A 22,559-nucleotide genomic window follows, 5' to 3' on the forward strand; every position below is an offset into this window, starting at 1 on the left:
GTAAAGCGCTATATAAATACAGGCCATTTACCATTTATACAGCGAGTCCCCAGATGTCTTCAACCCTGTGATCCATGGCAAAGCAAAGTGGAAAAAATGCTTCTGAACGCTGCCTTTTGTGTGTGCTAGCATTTCTTGAGAGTGAAGTCAGGCTTGCACCATTTGTGGGAAGGTACAGCTCGGGTAAGTCGAGTTAGTGCTGCAGGAGGAAATTTAATAACCTGCCATTAACCAGAGTTTTGGTAAAGAGAGAAAGACAGCCACAAACTCTAAATATGCTACAGTAGTAGTTGAAGGGGATGTTACTGGTAAACCAAGTGGTTTAATGTGATTAGACTAACACAGTTTACTGATCGGTTCCACTTCATAAGAAAAGATTTGAAGAAAAGCCTCCGGCTGTAGAGACACAGCTGTTCCCTGACGAGTCTGTTCATATGAATTGAACTCTTTCATGTTGAGGTGTCACAGTATCCGGTCGTTAAGTGATGATGTGATGAATCCTGCTTCCGGGCCTAAAGTAGTCTGTGTTTAATATGGCTTTTGTGTTGTTAACATGTTTAATGTTTTGTATTTTCTTCTATTTGATCTCAAAAAGCTCCTAAAACAGTCAGTGATCACTGCTGACCTCCCTCGGCTTTTATTACCGCTAATCATTAATTTAAGCTCAGTCTTTAAAACCTTAGGATGTAACTACAGCCCAGCCCATGCAGCAGTATATGAATGACTAACCTCGTATTGTGGATGGATTATCTCAGTTGTTCTCCTGGCTGAAGTTTGGTCCTTTAACAGCATCCTGCCATGCGATTACATTTGTTCCTGACCACCGAGAACACTCACGTTAACTTTTATCGAGTGGAAAAAAGTTAGCTTGTTTATATTATGCTAACATAGCTGTGTCGCTAGCGGTCACGTAGCACATCATTATATACCAGCTAGCCCAACTTCAGTAACCCTACAAACGTCACTGCTGTTTAGTTTTCTGTCTTCATTTATGCTGGAAGTGATAACAGAGCTGTACGTTTGAATCTGTTTCTAAAACCCCGCAGTCAGGACATGCTATATTGTATTTAGATAGAAGCTAGCGAGCTAACTCCCTGCTAACTTCTAACTCCGTTAAATGTCATAAATTCCGTTTTCATGGATGCCTGGATGTTAAACTCAATTGTTACACCTGGTAGAGCAGAACGCTAATCATTTTATTAAAGATGAAAGACTTTAGACAGTTTTTCAACTCTCAGTAATGCCACAGTGATCGTTTGATATATGGACCTGCAGCGGAGTTTAGACCCAGACACGGCTAGTGACGTCAGACTGAACAACCGGATAATGACCGTAACTGCAAAATTAATTACAAATAATATGTCGATAATATACATATTATAAAAATGTAAAGCAACAGTAATTATCTGGTTGGCGCTCCATCCTGGTCCTTTTTGGTGGCGCCATCCACCATAAAGCACAGAAAAGAATAAGAAAAGGAGGACGCATGACTACCACAGTGCAAAGATACACTGGGAGAGCTGCTAGAGCAGGTCATCTGCTAATCGGAAGGTTGATGGTTAAATCCCTGGCTAATCCAGTCAAATATCCTTGGGTCAGATACTAACCCCAAGCTGCTCTCCAATGCCGAGTGTGACTGTTAGATAGAAATGGTGCTTGTATGAATGTATAAAGTGCTTTGAATGCTCCGGGAGGGTAGAAAGAATCAACACATTTACCATTTCCTGTAGGAGATGTAGAAACTGTTGAATCAGCAGAAGAGATAACCTCGGTTGGTAGACAGCACAACTCCAAGTGAATAACTGCCGGCATCAGGAAGTGGACGGGAAGCTGAAAAAAGTGACGAGTAATGAGAGTAATGAATACCACTGATTGAGACATGACCTGGTAGCAAACCGGGCAACCAGAGCCTGAAATGTGACTCGCCATGAGTCTGTTGCCATGAGTGTGGATGCAGCTTAAGGCAAACCCTAGTTTAACCTGTCGTAATATTATTGTGGAAGTTTTGTAAAATGGTAAATGGCCTGCATTTGTGTAGCACTTTACACTACATTCAGTCATCCACACAATCACACACATGATTTTTTTACTCATTAATAATGAATCCTGCTCAGTTTAAGGTTTTCAGACAGACTCACATCAAGTCATGGTTCATGGCTAGAGTTGCTGGGGGTCAGTTGACACTACGCTGGTGTCAGTTATAAGAATTAATCCATGTCTGAAATATGTGATTTATCACAAGAAAGACCGTTTAGAACGATCTCTAAAATACATTGGTTAGTTAAATCCCAGGTTATTGTTCAGCACAGAAGTAGGAGGGAGAACATGGAAGAAGTCATCCTGATCATTTGTTTCCATATCAGTCAGTGTGTGCTTCAATGGTCACAACATAAATCAAGTGATTGTTTCTGTCAAGCTGACAGTTTCTGTTTTATTACTGGATATTCAGCTGTCATTTATTTTCTGACATAAACATGTATGTAGAGATTATACAGCTGTTTTTAAATAGTGAACATATATAACGATCTAAAATCTTAATTCTGGATGTTACAAGTTTAAAGTGTTGTAGAAGAAGACAAAATATAAGAGTAGGGTCTTTGATCATTTCCACATAAATAAAGCAAAAGCTTTGTAGCATTCATGACTGACTATAACTCGTAGTTTCGTGACGTAGGCCATGTTGGGCTTACGCTGCTGGAACCTGAAACAGCATCTGTCACAAATTTGGTTTCATGTTTACTGTCTGAACTGCAGGATTGTCATTCCTGAGACTTCTCACGCTTTTGCTCCATCTGGTGATCCTGGCACGAGTGAGCTGCCGTGTAGACTTAAGCAGGTGGTTGTTTTCTGAACATTTGGCGGTATTTCTCCTCGTGCGGTGAGTTTGCAGGTGTTCACTGAAGGAATGATAACAGTGCTGATCGCTCACTTTCACTGACACTTGGTCTTCCTCCCAGTTCAGCATGTGTTTGTGATTTGTGAGTAATGACATGTATCTCCAGTGAGCCTCATGAGTTCCCCCTTTGCATTTGAGCATGGGTGGTCAAACAGATGTCCGCGGGTGTCGTGGTTAAAAACTGGTCTTCCTCCTGATCGAATGACTTGTGGAAACGTGTGTTGTGTAATCAGAATCAGAATACTTTATTGATCCCTGGGGGAAATAATTTTTTGTTACAGTGCTCCATTTTAAACCAACATTAAGACAAGACAGACAATATGCTAACTAAGAATAGTACAATATATACATATATATACATACATACATACATACATACATACATACATACATACATAAGTCACTTATAAATAAATAGTTGGAAAAGAAACATGTGTAGCTGGTAAACTGCTGTCTGTACTATTTATCCTGAGCTGAAGATTGTTTCCTTGGGAAAAAACAGCCAGTCTGCTTTGTTCTGGTGTTTAGAACAATAGATATGTTCCTCTGGTGTCATGTTAGCATCAGAGTTGGATTTCTCGCTCTGAGTTTGTCTCGTCACGGTTTAGTAACACATGCAGCTCTGATGCACGGCTGACTCAGTGCATCCATGTGCCGTGCTGCACCCCGGTTAGCCAGGCTCATTCATATTTTGCCATGAAATCACTAACCAGATTTTTTTCTTGTAATTCCTCAGAAAGAAGGTCAGTGAGGGCAATGCAGTGGTTAAATCCAACCCGTCAAAGCGCCACCGGGATCGGCTGAACGGGGAGCTTGACAGGCTGATGGACCTGCTGCCGTTTCCTGAGGAGGTGCGCTCTCGCCTGGACAAGCTGTCAGTCCTCCGTCTCAGCGTGGGATATCTGAGGGTTAAGAGCTTCTTCAAAGGTAAAGACCAGCCACAAGTGCATATCCAAAGATTTGTTGAAATGTCAGTGCTGTGTGGTGAAATGAAATGATGATAAGCCCACTCTGACCTCCACATTCGCTGCCACAAACACATGACAGCCTGCTCTTTGTACCACAGAGTAAACGATAATATGTCTGGTCTTACCGACTCTTGTGTTGAGTAATACTGTGGTTGAGAAATGTGTTTAACCACACAAAGCCAACAGCGCATACCTCGACCTTGCACTGAGCAGACGCTGGCTGGTTGACAAGCCGACCTGAACAGAGAAGAAGCTTAGCATCAGGAGAAATGCAAGAGGCATCAAAGATAAAGAGTGCAGTATGAAATGCAGCTGCAGTGGCTGCAGTGCACACTTTACATTGTCTTTAACACTCAGTTTCCCTTCTGTTCTTTGCATGATATGATTTAGTTGTTCTCTGTGGCTCTCAGAGACCAACAACAGCACGAGGAAGAGCAGCCCACAGACCGGTTCGACCACATACTTTGGACACTGCCTCCGTTTGGCAGCAGATGCTCTCTGCAGATAGGCTGTCTGCAGCTCCCTGCAGATGTAGGTGCACTGTGTCACTAGAACCCTGTCAGTCCAACAGGGGGACGTGTAGGACTCAGTAGGCATGAAACAGTGGACGCAGTGAAAGGTATATATGAGAGATAAATCAGTATAGAGGCTAGAGTTTTTAATTCAACCGTAATAATGACACAAAAGTCCAAAATACTGATAATGAATACAAGCAAACACTTGTATGAATGAGGTAATGTAGACTAAGGTGGGAGTGAAGGTAGACAAAGCTTGATAACTGGGCGCAGTGAAGCCAGCACTGGAAGTGACTGAACTACATCTGACAGCTGAGGCAGGAATGAGAAGCACGCAGGAATCCAGTTTTAGGAAACGGCACATCCTCACTGCCGCTAACCTGACCCCACCTTGCCTCCGAGCAACACCCACAACAGCCTCAAATATTTCTCAAATGCTTTTTAAGAGTTGCTGCACCTTAATTAAACGTGCAGGCTTTGAAAAGCTGATGAGTCAGAAGAAAGTCAATGACATGTGAGTCGTACACAGCTGCAGAGGATCCCTGTCTTTAAGTACGACAGACGTTTTAGCCGAGTTGTTTCCTGACAGACTGCTGAGTAAGTTGCTGTCTCTAACAATAGACATGAAGTGTCTTATCTCCAGGTGTCTGCGTCTCTTGGTTCAGGAGTCGTACAGAAGTAGAGGTAAAAATGCACAAAGTGAATTCCAAAGACGGATTTTATCAGTAACAGACATCTTTGAAACCAAGTGAAATTATGAATGCTGTGCAACTTTAAACAGACAGTGTGTGAAAAGTGTGCGTGCTTGTTGTCAGCCCAGCTGTTTGCAGTGTGAATGGATATTACATGTTATCACATGAGCGCTGGCATTCCTCTTCCACCTTTCTGTCTGTACAGGTGAGACAGGCTCCCGTGTCTGTAGGAGACTTTCCCAGTGCATTCACAGTTAGCTAAGCACTAAGACGATCAAGAGTTTGAGGACTTCAGATTTTACCGTACAACTTTCTTCTTCTTCTCTAAAACTAACATTGAAATAGATCAGTCTGAATCGAAGCCTCCTGTTGATGTTTGTTTAGGACCAGCACACTGGCTCGACCCTCTGAGGGTGGGCTTGTGTTTCGTTCCGGTCTCAGATCTTTTTCATGTAAGGCAAAATGCTTAAGTACTACAGCTTAAAGTGACTGTGGCATGTTTATACTGAGACTACAAACAGTGCATTCACTGCATGTTCTAAGAGTGTTTGTGCGTTTCTTTATATTGCTGTGGCAAAATGCATTGAGGTGTCTGCAGACAGCCCTGATCACGTGAAGGAGCTTTGATGTTTGTGTGGCGGAGGCGTGGCCCCGGGCGCAGCTGCCGGGGAGGAGTGGAGCAGAAGGCTCAACAGGGCTGATGGTGTTTATGTACTAATGATGATCTCCCTCCGCTGTGTTTATAGTGAGACGGGGAGGAGCGGCGAGAGATCAGCTGGGCTCGTGAGCTGTCAGGCTGTGCGACTGAGTCAGCTGTGTAAACAAACAAATAAATGTGGAATTTGGCAGTACATACCTGCGTGTGCGTGTGTTTGTGCCTGGTGTATTCCACAAGTGGTGCCGAAACCCAGGAAAGTGCCGGTGGGGAAATGTCCGACCCACAGACCGCGCCACCCGCCCAGCCCCTGCAATTCTTGGCGCAGATGCTGGCGGAGATGGCGGCGATGAGCCGAGATCAGGCGGCCGACCAGCGTGCCCACCTGGCCGCGCTGCGGGAGCAGACGGACCGACAGACACAAGTTCTGGAGCGGCTGGTCGGGGCCGCTGCCACGCCGAAGCCCTCGCCACTGTCGGTGACGGTGCCCCGGATGGGGGACGGGGACGACCCACAGATTTTTCTGGAGACCTTCCGTGCCACGGCGGAGGCGTGCCAATGGCCGCGGGAGGAGTGGGCTCCGCGGCTGCTCCCCCTGCTGTCTGGGGAAGCACAAACAGCGGCCCTGAGTCTGCCTCCGGCGTCCAGGTGCAGCTTCCTGGATGTGAGCCGGGCGGTGGTGGACAGGCTGGGGCTCACCGCCGAAGACCATCGCCGGCGGTTCCGGGCCTGTCGGCTGGCTACATCGGACCGACCATTCGCCTGGGCCCGACAGCTGCGCGACGCGGCGGTGCGCTGGCTGCAGCCGGGAACATCGGAGGGCGAGACGAAGCTGGTGGACAAGGTGGTGCTGGAGCAGTTCACGGAGGGATTGCCAGCGGAGACGGCGAGATGGGTCCGGTGCCACCGGCCCGCAAGCTTGGAGGTAGCGGTGACGCTGGCGGAGGACCACCTTGCCGCTGGAGCAGGGGAGTCCGGGGACGCCGGACGGAGGCCGAACAAACAGGCCCCAGTGCCGGCCCCGAGGCGCCGTGTGCCGGCACCAGGGCAGGCAGAGCGGCTGCCGGCGCTGAGCCCCACTAACCCTTTCGCGGCAATGGTGCCGTCCAGGGGAACCGAGCCGAGTGGAGCCGCCCCCGAGCCACGGAGGGCAGCACAAACGCCGGGGCCGGAGTGTTGGAAGTGTGGGCAGCCGGGACACCTGAGGAGGGATTGTCCGCTTATGGAAGTGGGGCAGGTGTTCCGCGTTGCTGGCGCCCCAGCACCCTCCCCCGGTCCAGGAGGGACATACAGTATTCAGGTAAGGACTCGAGGGGGTATACGCCAAGCGTTGGTGGACACGGGCTGCACACAGACCCTCGTGCACCAAGGCTTGGTTCGCCCCGGGGCATTATTGGAGGCCGAGTGGGTGGAGGTGAGGTGTGTTCATGGTGATGTGCACCGGTACCCCATAGTGCCGCTGCTGCTAAAATACAAGGGCCATACACATAGGGTAACGGCGGCGGTTAGCCCGCGCCTGTCGCACCCCCTGATTCTGGGTACCAATTGGCCGGGGTTTCATCAGCTACTGGGGCAGTACGCGGGGGTGCGATCACGACCGGAAGCGGGGTGTAGCATGTGCGCGGCATTCAGCGGTGACGCGGGGTCGTCCGACACCGACTCCGGGGGGGAGGAGCCGGCGGGTCCCTCACGGGACGTCCCGCCGGCCCCGGAAGTGTCCCCCATGGGTGATTTCCCACTGGAGCAGTCTCGTGACGGCACCCTACGCTCAGCCTTTGACCAAGTGATGGCTATTGATGGTCACGTGGTGCGCCCTGAGGCCGCGCAGACCTACCCACGTTTCATCTTATTAAATGACCGATTATATCGAGTGAGTCGTGACACTCAGACTGAGGAAACACACACCCAGTTGTTGGTGCCACAGGGCCGCCGGGAAACGCTTTTCCAGGCGGCCCACTATAACCCCATGGCAGGGCATATGGGATACGAGAAAACTCTGGAGCGAATAACGGCCCGATTTTATTGGCCTGGCATCCGAGCGGATGTGCGCCGCTGGTGCGCGTCCTGCCCGGACTGCCAACTTGTTAATCAACCGGCCATACCGAGAGCGCCTTTGCGCCCTCTCCCCCTCATTGAGGTCCCGTTTGAGCGCATCGGCATGGACCTCATCGGGCCGTTTCACCGGAGTGCACGCGGTTACCGCTTTGTGTTAGTCCTGGTGGATTACGCAACGCGGTACCCGGAAGCAGTTCCGCTGCGCACCATCTCGGCTAAGAGTGTGGCCCAGGCACTGTTTCAGGTCATCTCCCGAGTCGGAATCCCGAAAGAGATACTGACTGACCAGGGCACGTCGTTTATGTCTCGCACACTGCAGGAACTGTACGAATTACTGGGCATTAAATCTATTCGGACCAGCGTCTACCACCCTCAGACTGACGGGCTGGTGGAGCGGCTGAATAAGACTTTAAAGTCCATGATTCGTAAGTTCATTAACGAGGATGAACGCAATTGGGATCACTGGCTAGACCCTCTGTTATTCGCAGTGCGGGAGGTGCCCCAGGCCTCCACGGGATTTTCTCCCTTTGAACTGCTGTTCGGCAGGAGGCCACGTGGGGTGCTCGACCTGATTAAAGAAAGCTGGGAGGACGGTCCGAGCCCCGCCAAAAATGAGATACAGTACGTGTTGGACCTGAGAGCAAAACTCCACACTTTGGGGAGGTTGTCACGGGAGAATTTGCTCCAGGCTCAGCAGCGTCAGCAACGCCTGTATAACAGAGGGGCTAGACTCAGGCAATTTTCACCGGGAGATAAAGTGCTTGTGTTACTCCCTTCTTCCAGCTCGAAGTTGCTTGCCAAGTGGCAAGGTCCCTTTGTGGTCACACGGCATGTCGGGGACGTGGACTATGAGGTCGCTCGGACAGGGGAGGAGCCGCGCAGATTTATCACCTCAATCTCCTTAAAGCGTGGAGAGAGGTTGAAACCGCATCTCTGGTGAGCCTGGTGAAGGAGAGAGATGAGTTGGGGCCTGAGGTGCCAAATTCTATCATTCCCGCCTCCCTCCCTTGTGATGACCATCTCACACAGGCCCAGAGAGCGGACGTTGTCGTGTTGCAACAGCGCTTTGCGGACGTGTTCTCCCCCCTGCCCGGCCAGACGTCCCTCATCAAGCACCATTTCGTGACGCAGCCCGGCGTGACGGTGCGTTCACGGCCCTACAGGCTCCCGGAGCATAAGCGAAAAATCGTGCAGAGGGAATTGGCGGAAATGCTGAGGATGGGAGTAATAGAAGAGTCGCACAGCGCCTGGTGTAGCCCCATCGTTCTGGTGGCGAAGAAGGATGGGTCTATACGGTTCTGTGTCGACTATCGCAGGGTGAACGAAGTGTCACGCTTTGATGCCTACTCCATGCCTCGGGTCGACGAGCTCCTGGATCGCTTTTTCACGACGCTGGACTTAACCAAGGGCTACTGGCAGATTCCCTTGTCTGCCGAGGCCAGGGAGAAAACGGCCTTCTCCACTCCGTACGGTTTGTACCAGTTCGTGACACTCCCGTTCGGCCTGTTCGGGGCCCCGGCCACTTTCCAGCGTCTCATGGACCGGGTACTGCGTCCGCACGCGGCGTATGCTGCCGCCTACCTGGATGACGTGATCATCCACAGCGGCACCTGGGCGGAGCATGTGCTGCGGGTGGCCGCGGTCCTGGAGTCCCTGAGGGGGGCGGGGCTCACGGCCAATCCGAAGAAGTGCGCGGTTGGACGGAGGGAGGTGCAGTATCTGGGGTACCACCTGGGGGGTGGGCAGGTGCGTCCACAAGTGGAGAAGACGGCGGCTATCGCATCCTGCCCGCGCCCCAGGACGAAAAAGGAGGTGAGACGGTTCTTGGGGTTGGCGGGTTACTATCGTCGCTTCGTGCCGGGGTTTGCGCAGCTAACCAGCCCCCTGACCGATCTCACTCGAAAGGGTGCCCCGGAGCTGGTCCAGTGGACGGGGCCGTGCCAGGCGGCGTTTGTGCGAGTGAAAAACGCTCTCTGTGGGGAGCCGCTGCTTCACACTCCTAACTTTTCCCTCCCGTTTGTTCTGCAGACTGACGCCTCGGACAGAGGGCTGGGAGCCGTTTTGTCTCAGCAGGTGAGGGGAGCTGACCGCCCTGTCCTGTACATCAGCCGGAAGCTAGCGGAGCGCGAGCGCCGGTACAGCACCGTGGAGAAGGAGTGCCTGGCCATCCGGTGAGCAGTCGGCTCCCTGCGCTATTACCTCCTGGGACGCTCATTCACCCTCTGTTCGGACCACGCCCCGCTGCAGTGGCTCCACCGCATGAAGGATGCCAACGCCCGGATCACCCGGTGGTATCTGGCGTTGCAGCCCTTTAAGTTCAAGGTGATCCATAGGCCGGGGGCACAGATGGCGGTGGCCGATTTCCTCTCTCGCTCGCGAGGGGGGGAGTTGGCTCGGCCGGACGGCTCCCCGGCCTCGAACGGGCGGTGGGAGTGTGTGGCGGAGGCGTGGCCCCGGGCGCAGCTGCCGGGGAGGAGTGGAGCAGAAGGCTCAACAGGGCGGCGCTGCGAGGCCGGTAAGAACAGCTGATGGTGTTTATGTACTAATGATGGTCTCCCTCCGCTGTGTTTATAGTGAGACGGGGAGGAGCGGCTCGTGAGATCAGCTGGGCTCGTGAGCTGTCAGGCTGTGCGACTGAGTCAGCTGTGTAAACAAACAAGTAAATGTGGAATTTGGCAGTACATACCTGCATGTGCGTGTGTTTGTGCCTGGTGTATTCCACAGTTTGATTTTGATTTCAGTTTGATGCAGATGTTGATCGGAGTCGATACCTGACTCAGATCAACATCTGAGAGGAATGCAGAGCTCTTCATCGCTGGCAGATGTTGTGCTGAGTATACAGCTCGTAGTTCAGAGTTAAGGTCTGTGTGAAGAAGTGTTGGGTTGCATCATGAAAGAAAACTCAAACGTGTTACTCTTTGAAACCAAGACTCCTGCATGAGTTTTGACCTTAGAGATTTTTCAGTCAGCAGCAGTTTTTTCTGGTCATCAACGGGGACTGTCCTGGTCAAAATATGAGCGCGGAGCCCGAGCGTTCAAGTGGTGACATGCCGAGGATTTAAGATACGGATCCTGTAAAACCAAAGTAAAACACTGGCTCAAAGAAAAGGGCCTAGAGGAAAAAGAAACAGGCAGTTTTAGGGGCCGTTTCCATGACATGATCATGAAACATTATCAGGCTGCCTGGTGATTGCAGATCTCCCTGAACAAGCTGGGCCCCCGGCCTCATAGCGTGACTTCGTGAAGCAGGGCTCGATGTTTTGGAAGGCTTGTGGCTCGCTGCTGCTGACAAATATGCAGCAGCAGCGAGCAGCACAAATATGCAGCGAGCATATTTGTGCTGCTCGCTGCATATTTGTGCTGGTAGAAAACCGAGAAAAATGCAGTTTCCAAGTTGATTGAAAACATCCAGGCCTGTTAGCAATCGTAGTTGAGGTGGTGCACTTTAATGTGATGTCATCTGGTATTTGTGATGTCTTAACCATGTAAACACACACCTGTACACGTGACTGCAACAGCAGGAACGACGTGGGAAGACGAGAGAATCAGTTTTGAGGAGACCGGTCTGGTCTCAGTCCTGGTGGGCTCATTAGGAGGAAGTCTGTGACCGTGCTTCGTTCAGCTCTGGCAGAGCAGTTTCCATCTTTTCCATTCTCTGAAGGTTTGTCCTCTTCTTCAGAGCGCAGCGCTACATCTCTCTTCATACCCACAAGAGTCTCTGCTGGTCAGCCTGAGCTCACCAAGGCTTTCTGTGAGGACATTTGCTTATTTATGTCCTCCCCCAGCATCGGCTGTTGTCCCACTCAGAGTTTGGATGGACACCAGAAACATAGAACATGTGTTATTACATTTATTTAAGCACTGTGATTCAAATCTGCCAAGAATGTAAACGTCAGTTAGCTTTCAGAGGTCATAATGATCATAACATGTGTCCATACTTGAAGCATTTATCTTCTAGCAGCATCCAACTGCTTCAATCTGATTTGCTGTTGCTGTGTTGCCTCAAACTGTTGATTCATTGCACTTAATGAGGTGGAAACACCTGGCACAGTCAACATAATGTCCTGTTGTGTTATGTTTTCTGAACTCTGGAGACAGTTTCTCCCACGAGTGGACGTCCTAGCAAAGTTACCCCAAGAAAGTGAACCCTTCTGCTCTTAAAACCCGTGCAAAGTGGCAGAAGGAGCGTCCAGACTGCAGCTGTGGGACCTTGTGATGGTGGTGAACCCTGTTTTGAGCGCTGTGGCCAAAGTGCATCGTGGAGCTGACGAACACCTCAGCACAGCTGAGGCCCCAGATTCTTACACCGGCTATCCTGAGCTGTTGTTGTTTCACTATATCGCTCTTGTTAAGTCTGGTGTTGGGTTTGATTTCATTTGTGTCATTTGAGTGTGGAGTACCTCGTTTATAGATGTTCAGGGTTGTTTTCTCTCTGTGTGGTTTGAGGTATTAAAGAAAGCGTTACGCACCCGTCAGCACAAACACCTGGCTGGGGTGAAGCATTTTTAATAAACCCAAACAGCTGATTGAAGATTCAAAGCTCTCCACTTCTTACATTTTTACTGTTTGTACTTTATCAGGTCTGAAAATGGTGACATTTGCATAACTTCATGGCGGCGTGATGGTATTTAGCACATCCCACAATTTACTCTAAACTGTGAGTGCGCTCAGCAAACCTGTTTCCACCCAAAGCTTCATTTTTGGGATCACACTGAAGTCTGATACTGAGCGATAGAGGCCAGGTGTTCCCCCTAAAATCAGGGAGGTAAATGGGTTCACTGATCGAAGGCGTGATGGGAGGATGAACCTTTGGACCAAGTGATCCAGCTAATTGGCTTCCTCGCAGCGAGCTCTGCCCTTTCCTGCACATCTGCGTGAGAACAGAGATCTCTGTACAGGATCTACTGGAACTAAATGTTTTCAAATCTAGATAATATTCCCATATGCATTGCTGGCATGCTTTATACTACTACTCTGAGTTTGGCAGACCTCCAACTGTGACTGCATTTCCCTTTTCTCCCCTTAGCCTCACTGTGCCTCCACTTCATGCTGTTACTCTCAAGTACACGTTACATGCTCAACAATCCAATTCAGTTGTTTATTTAGTCTTATTGGCTTATTTTAGTGCCCTTTCTTTGCTGTTCTTTCCAGAGCTGTCACTGTTCACTGATGTAGGTGTTCTGTGTCCTGAATATTCAGACTTCATAGTTATTTAATTACCACACGGAGCAAAGGCATGAAAGGCTAGCACATCCCTGAACGGCAGACATGGATCTTCCATCAGAGGTACAGTGGACCTTAGCCAGTCTGTTTAGTTAAACAGGAAGCTGCAGTTTGATGTTGAAACAGGCGCTGTCATGGTGTCACGTTACACTGTAGCCTGCGAAAACAAGAAGAGCCATAAAATGGTTTATCATTCGCTCTGTCTTGGTGCTGTCTTGGTTTTCGCAGTAAGGCGGAGTCACGGACATAACAGTCAGTGTTATTTGGGAAGCTGCAGGACGGATCCTTCTGGTTCGCTCGGGCCAGTTGCTGGTTTGTTGTTTCTAACTGGAGCTGACGCCACAGAGAGCACTCGTTTCATTTGGTTTTACAGCTCAGAATGCAAAGCTATACTGTGATCATTCAGCTTAGTACATTTCAAACGTGCACTCGCGTCACAGGTCACAGGGTTCAGTCTAAGCAAAAGCCCGATGGCCCAGGGCCAGTGCTAAAGTATAATGAGCAAGCTGAGGTTACCTGTCCAAAGAGCTCTCAGGGTTTCAGTGGAAGCACCGGCAGCGTGAAAGAACTCCTGTCACTGCCCTGCAGCTGCCTTTGTGCCTGGGCTCAGAGGAAGGCTGAGAAACCGTAGACTGCTCACGACTGCAGGGCACCTCTGACTGTTAGATATCTGCACAGTCTCAAGGTGGCTGTACACGTGCAGACTGTACATGCATGTTAATGTTAATCTGTGTTTCTCTTCTTTCACTGCCCCCTCAGAAGTGTTTCCTAAGACGTGGTCAAGCATCTATAGACATGCTTGTTGCACAACCTCACAGGGCTGTCAGGACGCTCCACAGTGCCATGAGCTGTTGAGCTGTTAGCGATGGAAACACGAGAACCCAACGCAGAGTTCACACAGCTCGAATGAAAACAAACAGACGCCACAAAGAGGCCTACTTACTCACGCAAACACTGAATTAGGAGGAAAAAAGTGTTGGAGGAATGTGGTGGCTGGTCCACATTTGGACAACAGTGTGCTGTTTGTGTATATGTTTGGCTGAAGAAGCACAAATGAATTATGTCTGTTTATTTCTAATACAGTTAGCATGATTGTCTGTCTGATAGCTTCTACAGCCACACGTGAGACTCACATTTTCTGCTAGCAGCGGTTGTGTGTGTGGCTTTCATTACATGTCAGGTCTTGAGCTTTGTGTAAAAGTCAGGCTGTGCAGGTCAGAGTGTTTGTGTATGTGCTACGTGAGTCCACGTGAGGCGACGGGGTGGCGCTCAAGGGCCGCTTCTCTCATCAAAAGATCTGTGCAGCAGGACTGGACGACCAGAGTGAGAGAGGCCGTATCCTGCAGTGGCTGTCCAGATAAAGGGAAGCATTAGTGTAGCTGTTGCCTGCTAAAAGTCCCCCGGGCAGATGCATAAATGTGTCTGTGTGTGTGGATATGCAGCCTGCCAGATCAGCTTTCCAGTGATGGGAAAACCGATTTTCTGGCAGAGAAACCAGCAACTGGACCTCTGCTAAAGCCAAAAATGTGGCTTTGCCTTTTCTGCTGCAAAAGCATGATGTGACACCCAGGACAGGCTCCACAGGTCACCATTAGCCTGTTAATGTAGTATAAGAGTCTAGTTTCATGATGCAGAGTGGAACCAACTTGAACTTTTAATTGCATACGTTATTAGCATGATATAGCTTAAAGCTTGCATCACAATCAGCTATTGGAAGCTTAGCTGCACATGTTTAAATTTCATTGAACAATAAGAGAACTTCTCTGAATCTGAACATGATACGACATGTTCAGATTCACTTTGGTTTATCTGTTTGCAATGCATGCGCCTCGCACACACTCCTAATGTCACAAAAACACAACGGACACATTGCCAAGTTTCTCTACCTGGAAATGGTCGTCCGAACTAGCTCTGCTGCTGCCGTGGTTTTTACAGCAGCTCAAATGAATGCATTAAGTCACTGGTCGTGCTGTTGATGGTCAGCTGATTCCTGTTTCCCTCGGTTCTTTGCCAATGTTTTGTGATGCAGCCACCATGAAGAACAGCAAAAGCAGCGTGATGTTTCCTGGGCTGAACGGGCACAACAACATGGACGCTACAGCCCTCTCTGAGGGCGACCTGCTGCTCCAGGTAAGACTCAGGAGCTTTCATTATGAACGTCCCTCTGCATGCCAGTTTTACTACGTAATGCCAACTTTAAACCTTGAGCAGTTTTTTGTTTTTTCATTTAATTTTGAAGCTAGAATCATTTTCATTTCAGTGCACACGTAGAATCAACAAAACTGCTTTGATAACTTTATCACAAATGACCCCGTGTGGTGTTACAGAGCAGCATGTGAGTCTGGTTCAGATAAACAGCTCTGTAGCCAGAGTCATGACGCTGACAGACGAGCACAGTAACAGTGTTGGTCCTGAGTGATCGGTGAGCCGCTGGCAGGTGCACAAACACACTCAGTTTGTTTGTGTCATAGTTGTGTTTTGTGTGGAGCTAATCCACATCTGTCCAGTCATGAGGACGTTATGACAGGTGAACGTGCCAAAACGTGTTACGCTTTGTGCTTCCTGATAGAAACCAGTGGATAGAGATTTTCTCCAAAAGCATCCAGATGTTAGAGTATGATCCACAAGCATAAACTCCTGTGAACTTCTGAGAACTCACAAACGTAGACTTCAGTCCACACACAAACACAAATCAGTGTGACGACATGTAAAACACATGCATCACTGTGATGCTGCTAATCTTTGTATAGTGTGAATATTGATATAATCCAGGTAATGTGGAATAACAGCAGGCTAACATTCATGTCAGCTTATTGAAAAGGCCCAAACACGACTTCAGCAGATCTGGTAGAGCAAACTGTAGCGGTTGAAATGACACAACGTTGTGCTCTGTGATGCATTCAAAACAAAACCCACAACATGAGACTCTCCCAGTATGGGCTCAAATTGTACTTGTAAATCAGTTTTGTGTGTGTAAAAAGAATTTGTGTGTGGAGCCAAAGAATATGTGTGAAACTCTGCACTCAAGTTTCAAGTTACAACTACGAATCTTGACCCTGTTTTTCTTCCTTTCATCTGATTGGCCAATGTCATGTCAATCACAAATGTAACTATCCAATCAGAGAACAGATGTATGGGCTCAAAATGTGGTCATAAATATTTTGTACTTGTAAAAAAGATTTGTGTGTAAAAAAGATTTGTATGTGGACTTGTAACTTGTAACCCTGCAAGTTACAAGTTACAAGTACGAATTTTGACCCTATTTTTCAGTTCAAAAAAGCGCCCCTCCGACAGCCAAACCCATCTGTTCTCTGATTGGATAGTTACATTTGTGATTGACATGACATTGGCCAATCAGATGAAAGGAAGAAAAATAGGGTCAAAATTCGTACTTGTAACTTGTAACTTGCAGGGTTACAAGTTACAAGTCCACACACAAATCTTTTTTACAAGTACAAAATATTTATGACCACATTGTGAGCCCATATTCCAGCCTCACACAAAGATACTGCTGCACAGCGTGACAGTGTGTGTACGATGTGCTGAGAGATTTAGCTGAAGAACACAGTGAATGTTCTGAACTTGTGCAGGATGTTTGTGTCATCAGCGACTGTGTTGTCTGTACAGGCTCTGAATGGGTTCGTCATGGTGGTCACGTCAGCTGGGTTAGTGTTCTACGCCTCCCCCACAATCAAGGACTACCTGGGCTTCCACCAGGTGAGTCACTGCACACACACACACACACACACACACACAGTGCCATTAAAAAGTAGTTGTTTCACATCATCAAACACATTTGAATATTAAATAACCCGTAAATACAAAATACTGTTTTCAAAGATGATTTCATTCATGAAGAGATTAAAAGTTCTCAGGAAGGAGGTAAATGGATTTTGTATATTTGCAGGAAAGCTTCTTTACAAATTTCTTTGTGATGTTAAAAATAAAACCGTTTGACTGAGTGGTTTGAGAACAGACCGCTGTCAGTGTGTAGCTGTTGTAATCAGCAGGAGAGCACACACCAAAGCACAGACAGAGGCTAAAGCTGGGCAGACACTGTACGACTTTTTCAGTCGCGCGATTCAGCTCCTGCTCAAACTGCACGATTGACTCGCAGGGGTTAGAAGTTGGTAGGTCACGCTGCAGGTCTCACACTATACGGCCCGATGCTCTGATGCGACCTGAGTGCTCACACTGTGCCTCCATAACACGAAGGTTATAACAGAAAATCTGTCGCTCCCTCTCTCTCTGTCTTTCACTCACACAGACACACCACCACCATCAACTTTGCTAAATTGCTAATGAAAAACATGATCAGGCAGCTGTGATTGAGCAGCAGAGTAAATCCAACTATTTTCACGGTTGTTGTGGTCGTGATAATTTTGTGAGGCCACATCGAAAAGGCTCGGATGAGCTTTTCAAAGTTCTACAAGTTGTGCCTCCATCGCTTGTGTCCAGATCACACGCTGCACTGCCGTGCTACGCCGTCTTTTTCGCTGACATTTGTGTTTGCGCGTGCGCAGTGTGGCAAACTGCGGTGACACCCTCACGACCAAGCGATTGATGATCGGGAGCTGGTCGTGAGGGGTTAATCGCGTCTCGTTACCCCACGTATACTACACGATGCACGACGCACGATGAAGGCCAAAATCGGGCCGATCACCAAAACGGTCGCACGACTCAAAAATCGGCTCAAAATGGGCCAAAAATCGCACAGTGTGAGCCCAGCATTAAGCCACACACTGCCATGGATAACTGAGACAAATCAGTATGTGGAGGCTGTGTTCATGTGCTGCTGCTGACGGCGTGTGGAGACAAAGGAGAACACAGACTGAGGGGTTTGGATTATTTTATTTTATGACTTTGGTGTTTGGATAAGTTGGTCTGAGTGTGAACTTGCACTTTAAAATGCAGAAGTCACACAAACACCTCCTACTTTAAATGTTGTGTTTGATTAAAGATGCGAGGAGCAGTGGTAGTAACGTTGGATGAGTCTAGTTATCGAGGGTCCACCACCCAAAACAACAGAAGAGATTACAGGCACACTGAAGGATAGCAGCAACAGTTGATGATTTACAAGGTTTACAGGGAGCGGGATGGACAGCATCCTGGACAGCAGGCAAGTCCAGGTCAAGGCTGAGATGGTTCAGGTGTGCAGGGCAGGAATAGTGGCTGCACCAAGCAGGGAATGCTGAATATTGAGGACAGGGAGGCAGACGAGGCTGTGGCGACCCCTAAAGGAAGCAGCCAGAAGTTTCAGACGTCAGTGGATGAAGTTAGTATCCACCTCCATCCTGTGAGGTTTCACTGTTGGAGCAGTGCTGAAGGAGGCCGAGCCAAGAGAACAGCACATCGAGTTCAAAGAAATGCTTCATTCAATATTAGAGTTCATCAGTATACAATAAAATAATCATGTGAAAATAATATTTTTGAATCTCTTTGGAACATTTATAAATCCAAGCATGTGAATTACAGTCCTACTCTGTACAGATGGTGACATCCATTGTGTTTATGCCTTGTTCACATGTTTTATAAGCCAAATTTAAACTGTGCAGCTTGACTGACCGACGCTGTGCTCCTCTGCCAACAGTCAGACGTGGTGCATCAGAGTGTGTTTGATCTCATCCACACTGATGATCGCAGCACGTTCAGAGAGCAGCTGCACTTTGCTCTGAACCCACCCGCTGCAGCCGACAAGGATGGTGAGTGCTTTTCAAGCAAACGTGTACATGCATCAACATATTTGCTCCAAACATCCTATCAGATAACCTTTTTACCTCTCCGTCGTAAAAGGCCAATCAGGTATCACTGCTGTCGTCTCCCACGGGTGGTGTGGATGGTGTGGAACCCAAGTTAGTGATGCAATAACTCAGGAACGAGGCAGCGTGCAAGTTTCAAACAGATACCACAGGTGTAGCTGCTAAACATCTGGGACGAGTTTGAATTCCTGTGACCTCAAGGTCAGAGGTCAAGATTTCTGAAAATCTTGTGAATGTGATAACTTCAGAATAAAGCGGTGTAGCATTTTCAAACAGATAATCAGAAACATCCAAGCTAATTCATGCATTTATTACTTCTTCTATTGTAATTCATTATTATCAGGAAGTAAAAACTCCCTGAAAAGCCTCCAGTTCATCCAAAGTCCTGACAGAAAGAGAGCAGGTTTCTCCTGTACTGGCTTCCTGTTAAATCCAAACACGTGTGTGTGTGTATTTAGTGTTATATTCACTAAGTATGTTGTGCCTTGACAGATGTGCATGTTACACATGTGCACTGAGGCCGTATACCATTACAGATACACTTCAGTAGTGTTGATTCTGATTGGAAGGAATCGTCTCACAGTGTGACCCAGTATTATTTTTGTTTGGCTTTATACAACATTTGAGTGCCTGAAGTACAAATTATGGCCAATGACACACGTATGACCACGTATGACCACGTATGAGCACGTGGCCTCCAGCCGTCCCTGTCATTGATCCATCCATGCTGAAGTGGGGCTGGAGCTCGTCCCAGCTGTTATAGGACAGGCGGCAGGATGTACCCTGTCTATCACAAGGTTCCACAAGTACAATTTCAATGCATGCAACAATTCTGCACAAACCCTGATGCGCTGCCTGACCTGGCTCCTGTTTACAGAGTCACTCTGCTGTTATGGCGTAGATCAGAGCTTCACATCAGACTCTTCTGTCGTGCAGTAACAGCTTCACCTGCCTTCTCAGTCTTGCAGAGTTGTGGTAATACAGTCATGCACAATCCGGAGCACCTCCCGCCGGAGAACTCTTCCTTCCTGGAGCGCAGCTTCGTGTGTCGCTTCCGCTGCCTGCTGGACAATTCCTCGGGCTTTCTGGTTAGTTTAAAGGTTGAAGGTTAAAGGTCAGCTCAGAAAAAAAAGAAAAAATACATCTCATTTCCTTGTGTTAACCAGGCTCTCAAGTTCCAGGGGCGACTGAAGTACCTCCACGGCCAGAGTCTGCTGAGGGACAACGGGGCATGTCACAGACCTCAGCTGGCCCTGTTCGCCATCGCCATGCCCGTGCAGCCTCCGTCCATCGTGGAGATCAGAGCTAAAATGCTCCTGTTTCAAACCAAGCACAAGCTGGACTTCACCCCCACAGGGATCGATAGCAGGTACAGCAAATTATCTGGGCTGGTGTGTTTTTTATATTCTTCATATATTTGCTCTTAAAGTACTTAAAGTCTCAGAACACCATCCTCAGTCACGGTGGAGTCAGCTTTACCGCTAACTGAATTTTATTCCTCTGGCCATAACTCCACCATTTGTTGTTTCCAGGGGGAAGATCGTGCTGGGCTATTCCGAGATTGAGCTGTGCATGAAAGGCTCCGGATACCAGTTTATCCACGCAGCTGACATGATGCACTGTGCCGACAACCACATCCGCAGTATGTTAGCAATTCAAAGTCAGCCTTCAAATGACATGCTGCAACGCAGCTACTGCAGACTGAGATCGTGCATTAGACCGTGAAGCTGCTCGTGACTCGTCTTAGTCTGAAACTGTCTTTGACGTGTGTCTGACGTTGTTGGGCGTAAATATTTAGTGAATGAACTCTCATTTGCAAGAATATAGTCAAACTTTGTATCAGAGGGAAAGTGTGATTGTGACTTGAGCCGAACACAAACTTTATAACCTGGTGTGGTCGTTTAGTTGGAGCATCGTCAGCTGTGCTGGGACGGGAGATTACAACGAAGTGATTGTGACATCTGGAATAAATGCGGATGTTTATACGCGTTTGGGTGACAGAGCTCGGACTTCAGTTCAGAGGATGAGAGGAGGGAGGAGAGAGCAGTGGCGGGAGGACGAAAGACGATTAAAAATGACATCTACACATGTTAAACAGTTACATAGGTTAGGTTTGATTGTGGGATTCTCTAGGCACGGACATAAGACATCTACACACATGAATCAATGTTTATGAGTACAAAAACCTAAAAAAGACTCATTTTTAAATGTTACAGTGTTTTAAAAACATATTTACAGTGAGGCAAAAAAGTATTTAGTCAGCCACCGATTGTGCAAGTTCCCCCACTTAAAATGATGACAGAGGTCAGTAATTTGCACCAGAGGTACACTTCAACTGTGAGAGACAGAATGTGAAAAAATAATCCATGAATCCACATGGTAGGATTTGTAAAGAATTTATTGGTAAATCAGGGTGGAAAATAAGTATTTGGTCAATAACAAAAATACAACTCAATACTTTGTAACATAACCTTTGTTGGCAATAACAGAGGTCAAACGTTTACTATAGGTCTTTACCAGGTTTGCACACACAGTAGCTGGTATTTTGGCCCATTCCTCCATGCAGATCTTCTCGAGAGCAGTGATGTTTTGGGGCTGTCGCCGAGCAACACGGACTTTCAACTCCCGCCACAGATTTTCTATGGGGTTGAGGTCTGGAGACTGGCTAGGCCACTCCAGGACTTTCAAATGCTTCTTACGGAGCCACTCCTTTGTTGCCCGGGCGGTGTGTTTTGGATCATTGTCATGTTGGAAGACCCAGCCTCGTTTCATCTTCAAAGTTCTCACTGATGGAAGGAGGTTTTGGCTCAAAATCTCACGATACATGGCCCCATTCATTCTGTCCTTAACACGGATCAGTCGTCCTGTCCCCTTGGCAGAAAAACAGCCCCATAGCATGATGTTTCCACCCCCATGCTTCACAGTAGGTATGGTGTTCTTGGGATGCAACTCAGTATTCTTCTTCCTCCAAACACGACGAGTTGAGTTTATACCAAAAAGTTCTACTTTGGTTTCATCTGACCACATGACATTCTCCCAATCCTCTGCTGTATCATCCATGTGCTCTCTGGCAAACTTCAGACGGGCCTGGACATGCACTGGCTTCAGCAGCGGAACACGTCTGGCACTGCGGGATTTGATTCCCTGCCGTTGTAGTGTGTTACTGATGGTGACCTTTGTTACTTTGGTCCCAGCTCTCTGCAGGTCATTCACCAGGTCCCCCCGTGTGGTTCTGGGATCTTTGCTCACCGTTCTCATGATCATTTTGACCCCACGGGATGAGATCTTGCGTGGAGCCCCAGATCGAGGGAGATTATCAGTGGTCTTGTATGTCTTCCATTTTCTGATGATTGCTCCCACAGTTGATTTTTTCACACCAAGCTGCTTGCCTATTGTAGATTCACTCTTCCCAGTCTGGTGCAGGTCTACAATACTTTTCCTGGTGTCCTTCGAAAGCTCTTTGGTCTTGGCCATGGCGGAGTTTGGAGTCTGACTGTTTGAGGCTGTGGACAGGTGTCTTTTATACAGATGATGAGTTCAAACAGGTGCCATTCATACAGGTAACGAGTGGGGGACAGAAAAGCTTCTTACAGAAGACGTTACAGGTCTGTGAGAGCCAGAGATTTTCCTTGTTTGAGGTGACCAAATACTTATTTTCCACCCTGATTTACGGATAAATTCTTTACAAATCCTACCATGTGGATTCATGGATTTTTTTTTCACATTCTGTCTCTCACAGTTGAAGTGTACCTCTGGTGCAAATTACTGACCTCTGTCATCATTTTAAGTGGGGGAA

At 48.1% G+C, this 22,559-nt stretch overlaps 1 protein-coding gene across 2 annotated transcripts in view; it reads left to right on the top strand.

Moving 5' to 3' along the window:
- Positions 1–22,559, top strand: part of LOC147310839 (aryl hydrocarbon receptor-like) — a 35,155-nt gene that overhangs the window by 6,862 nt on the left and 5,734 nt on the right. For both annotated transcript variants that reach the window (XM_086265489.1, XM_086265488.1), the window contains exons 2-8: positions 3,633–3,823; positions 15,034–15,134; positions 16,632–16,721; positions 18,595–18,706; positions 19,724–19,851; positions 19,930–20,132; positions 20,296–20,405. In XM_086265489.1, the coding sequence (XP_086121615.1) occupies positions 3,633–3,823; positions 15,034–15,134; positions 16,632–16,721; positions 18,595–18,706; positions 19,724–19,851; positions 19,930–20,132; positions 20,296–20,405 (935 nt within the window). The remainder of the gene's footprint in view (positions 1–3,632; positions 3,824–15,033; positions 15,135–16,631; positions 16,722–18,594; positions 18,707–19,723; positions 19,852–19,929; positions 20,133–20,295; positions 20,406–22,559) is intronic.

This window comes from Aulonocara sp. 'chitande type north' Nkhata Bay, linkage group LG16, assembly GCF_057382095.1.
Source record: "Aulonocara sp. 'chitande type north' Nkhata Bay isolate Kocher_YH1m ecotype deep benthic linkage group LG16, A_spYH_male_GT1.1, whole genome shotgun sequence".
Classification (NCBI taxonomy): Eukaryota; Metazoa; Chordata; class Actinopteri; order Cichliformes; family Cichlidae; genus Aulonocara; species Aulonocara sp. 'chitande type north' Nkhata Bay.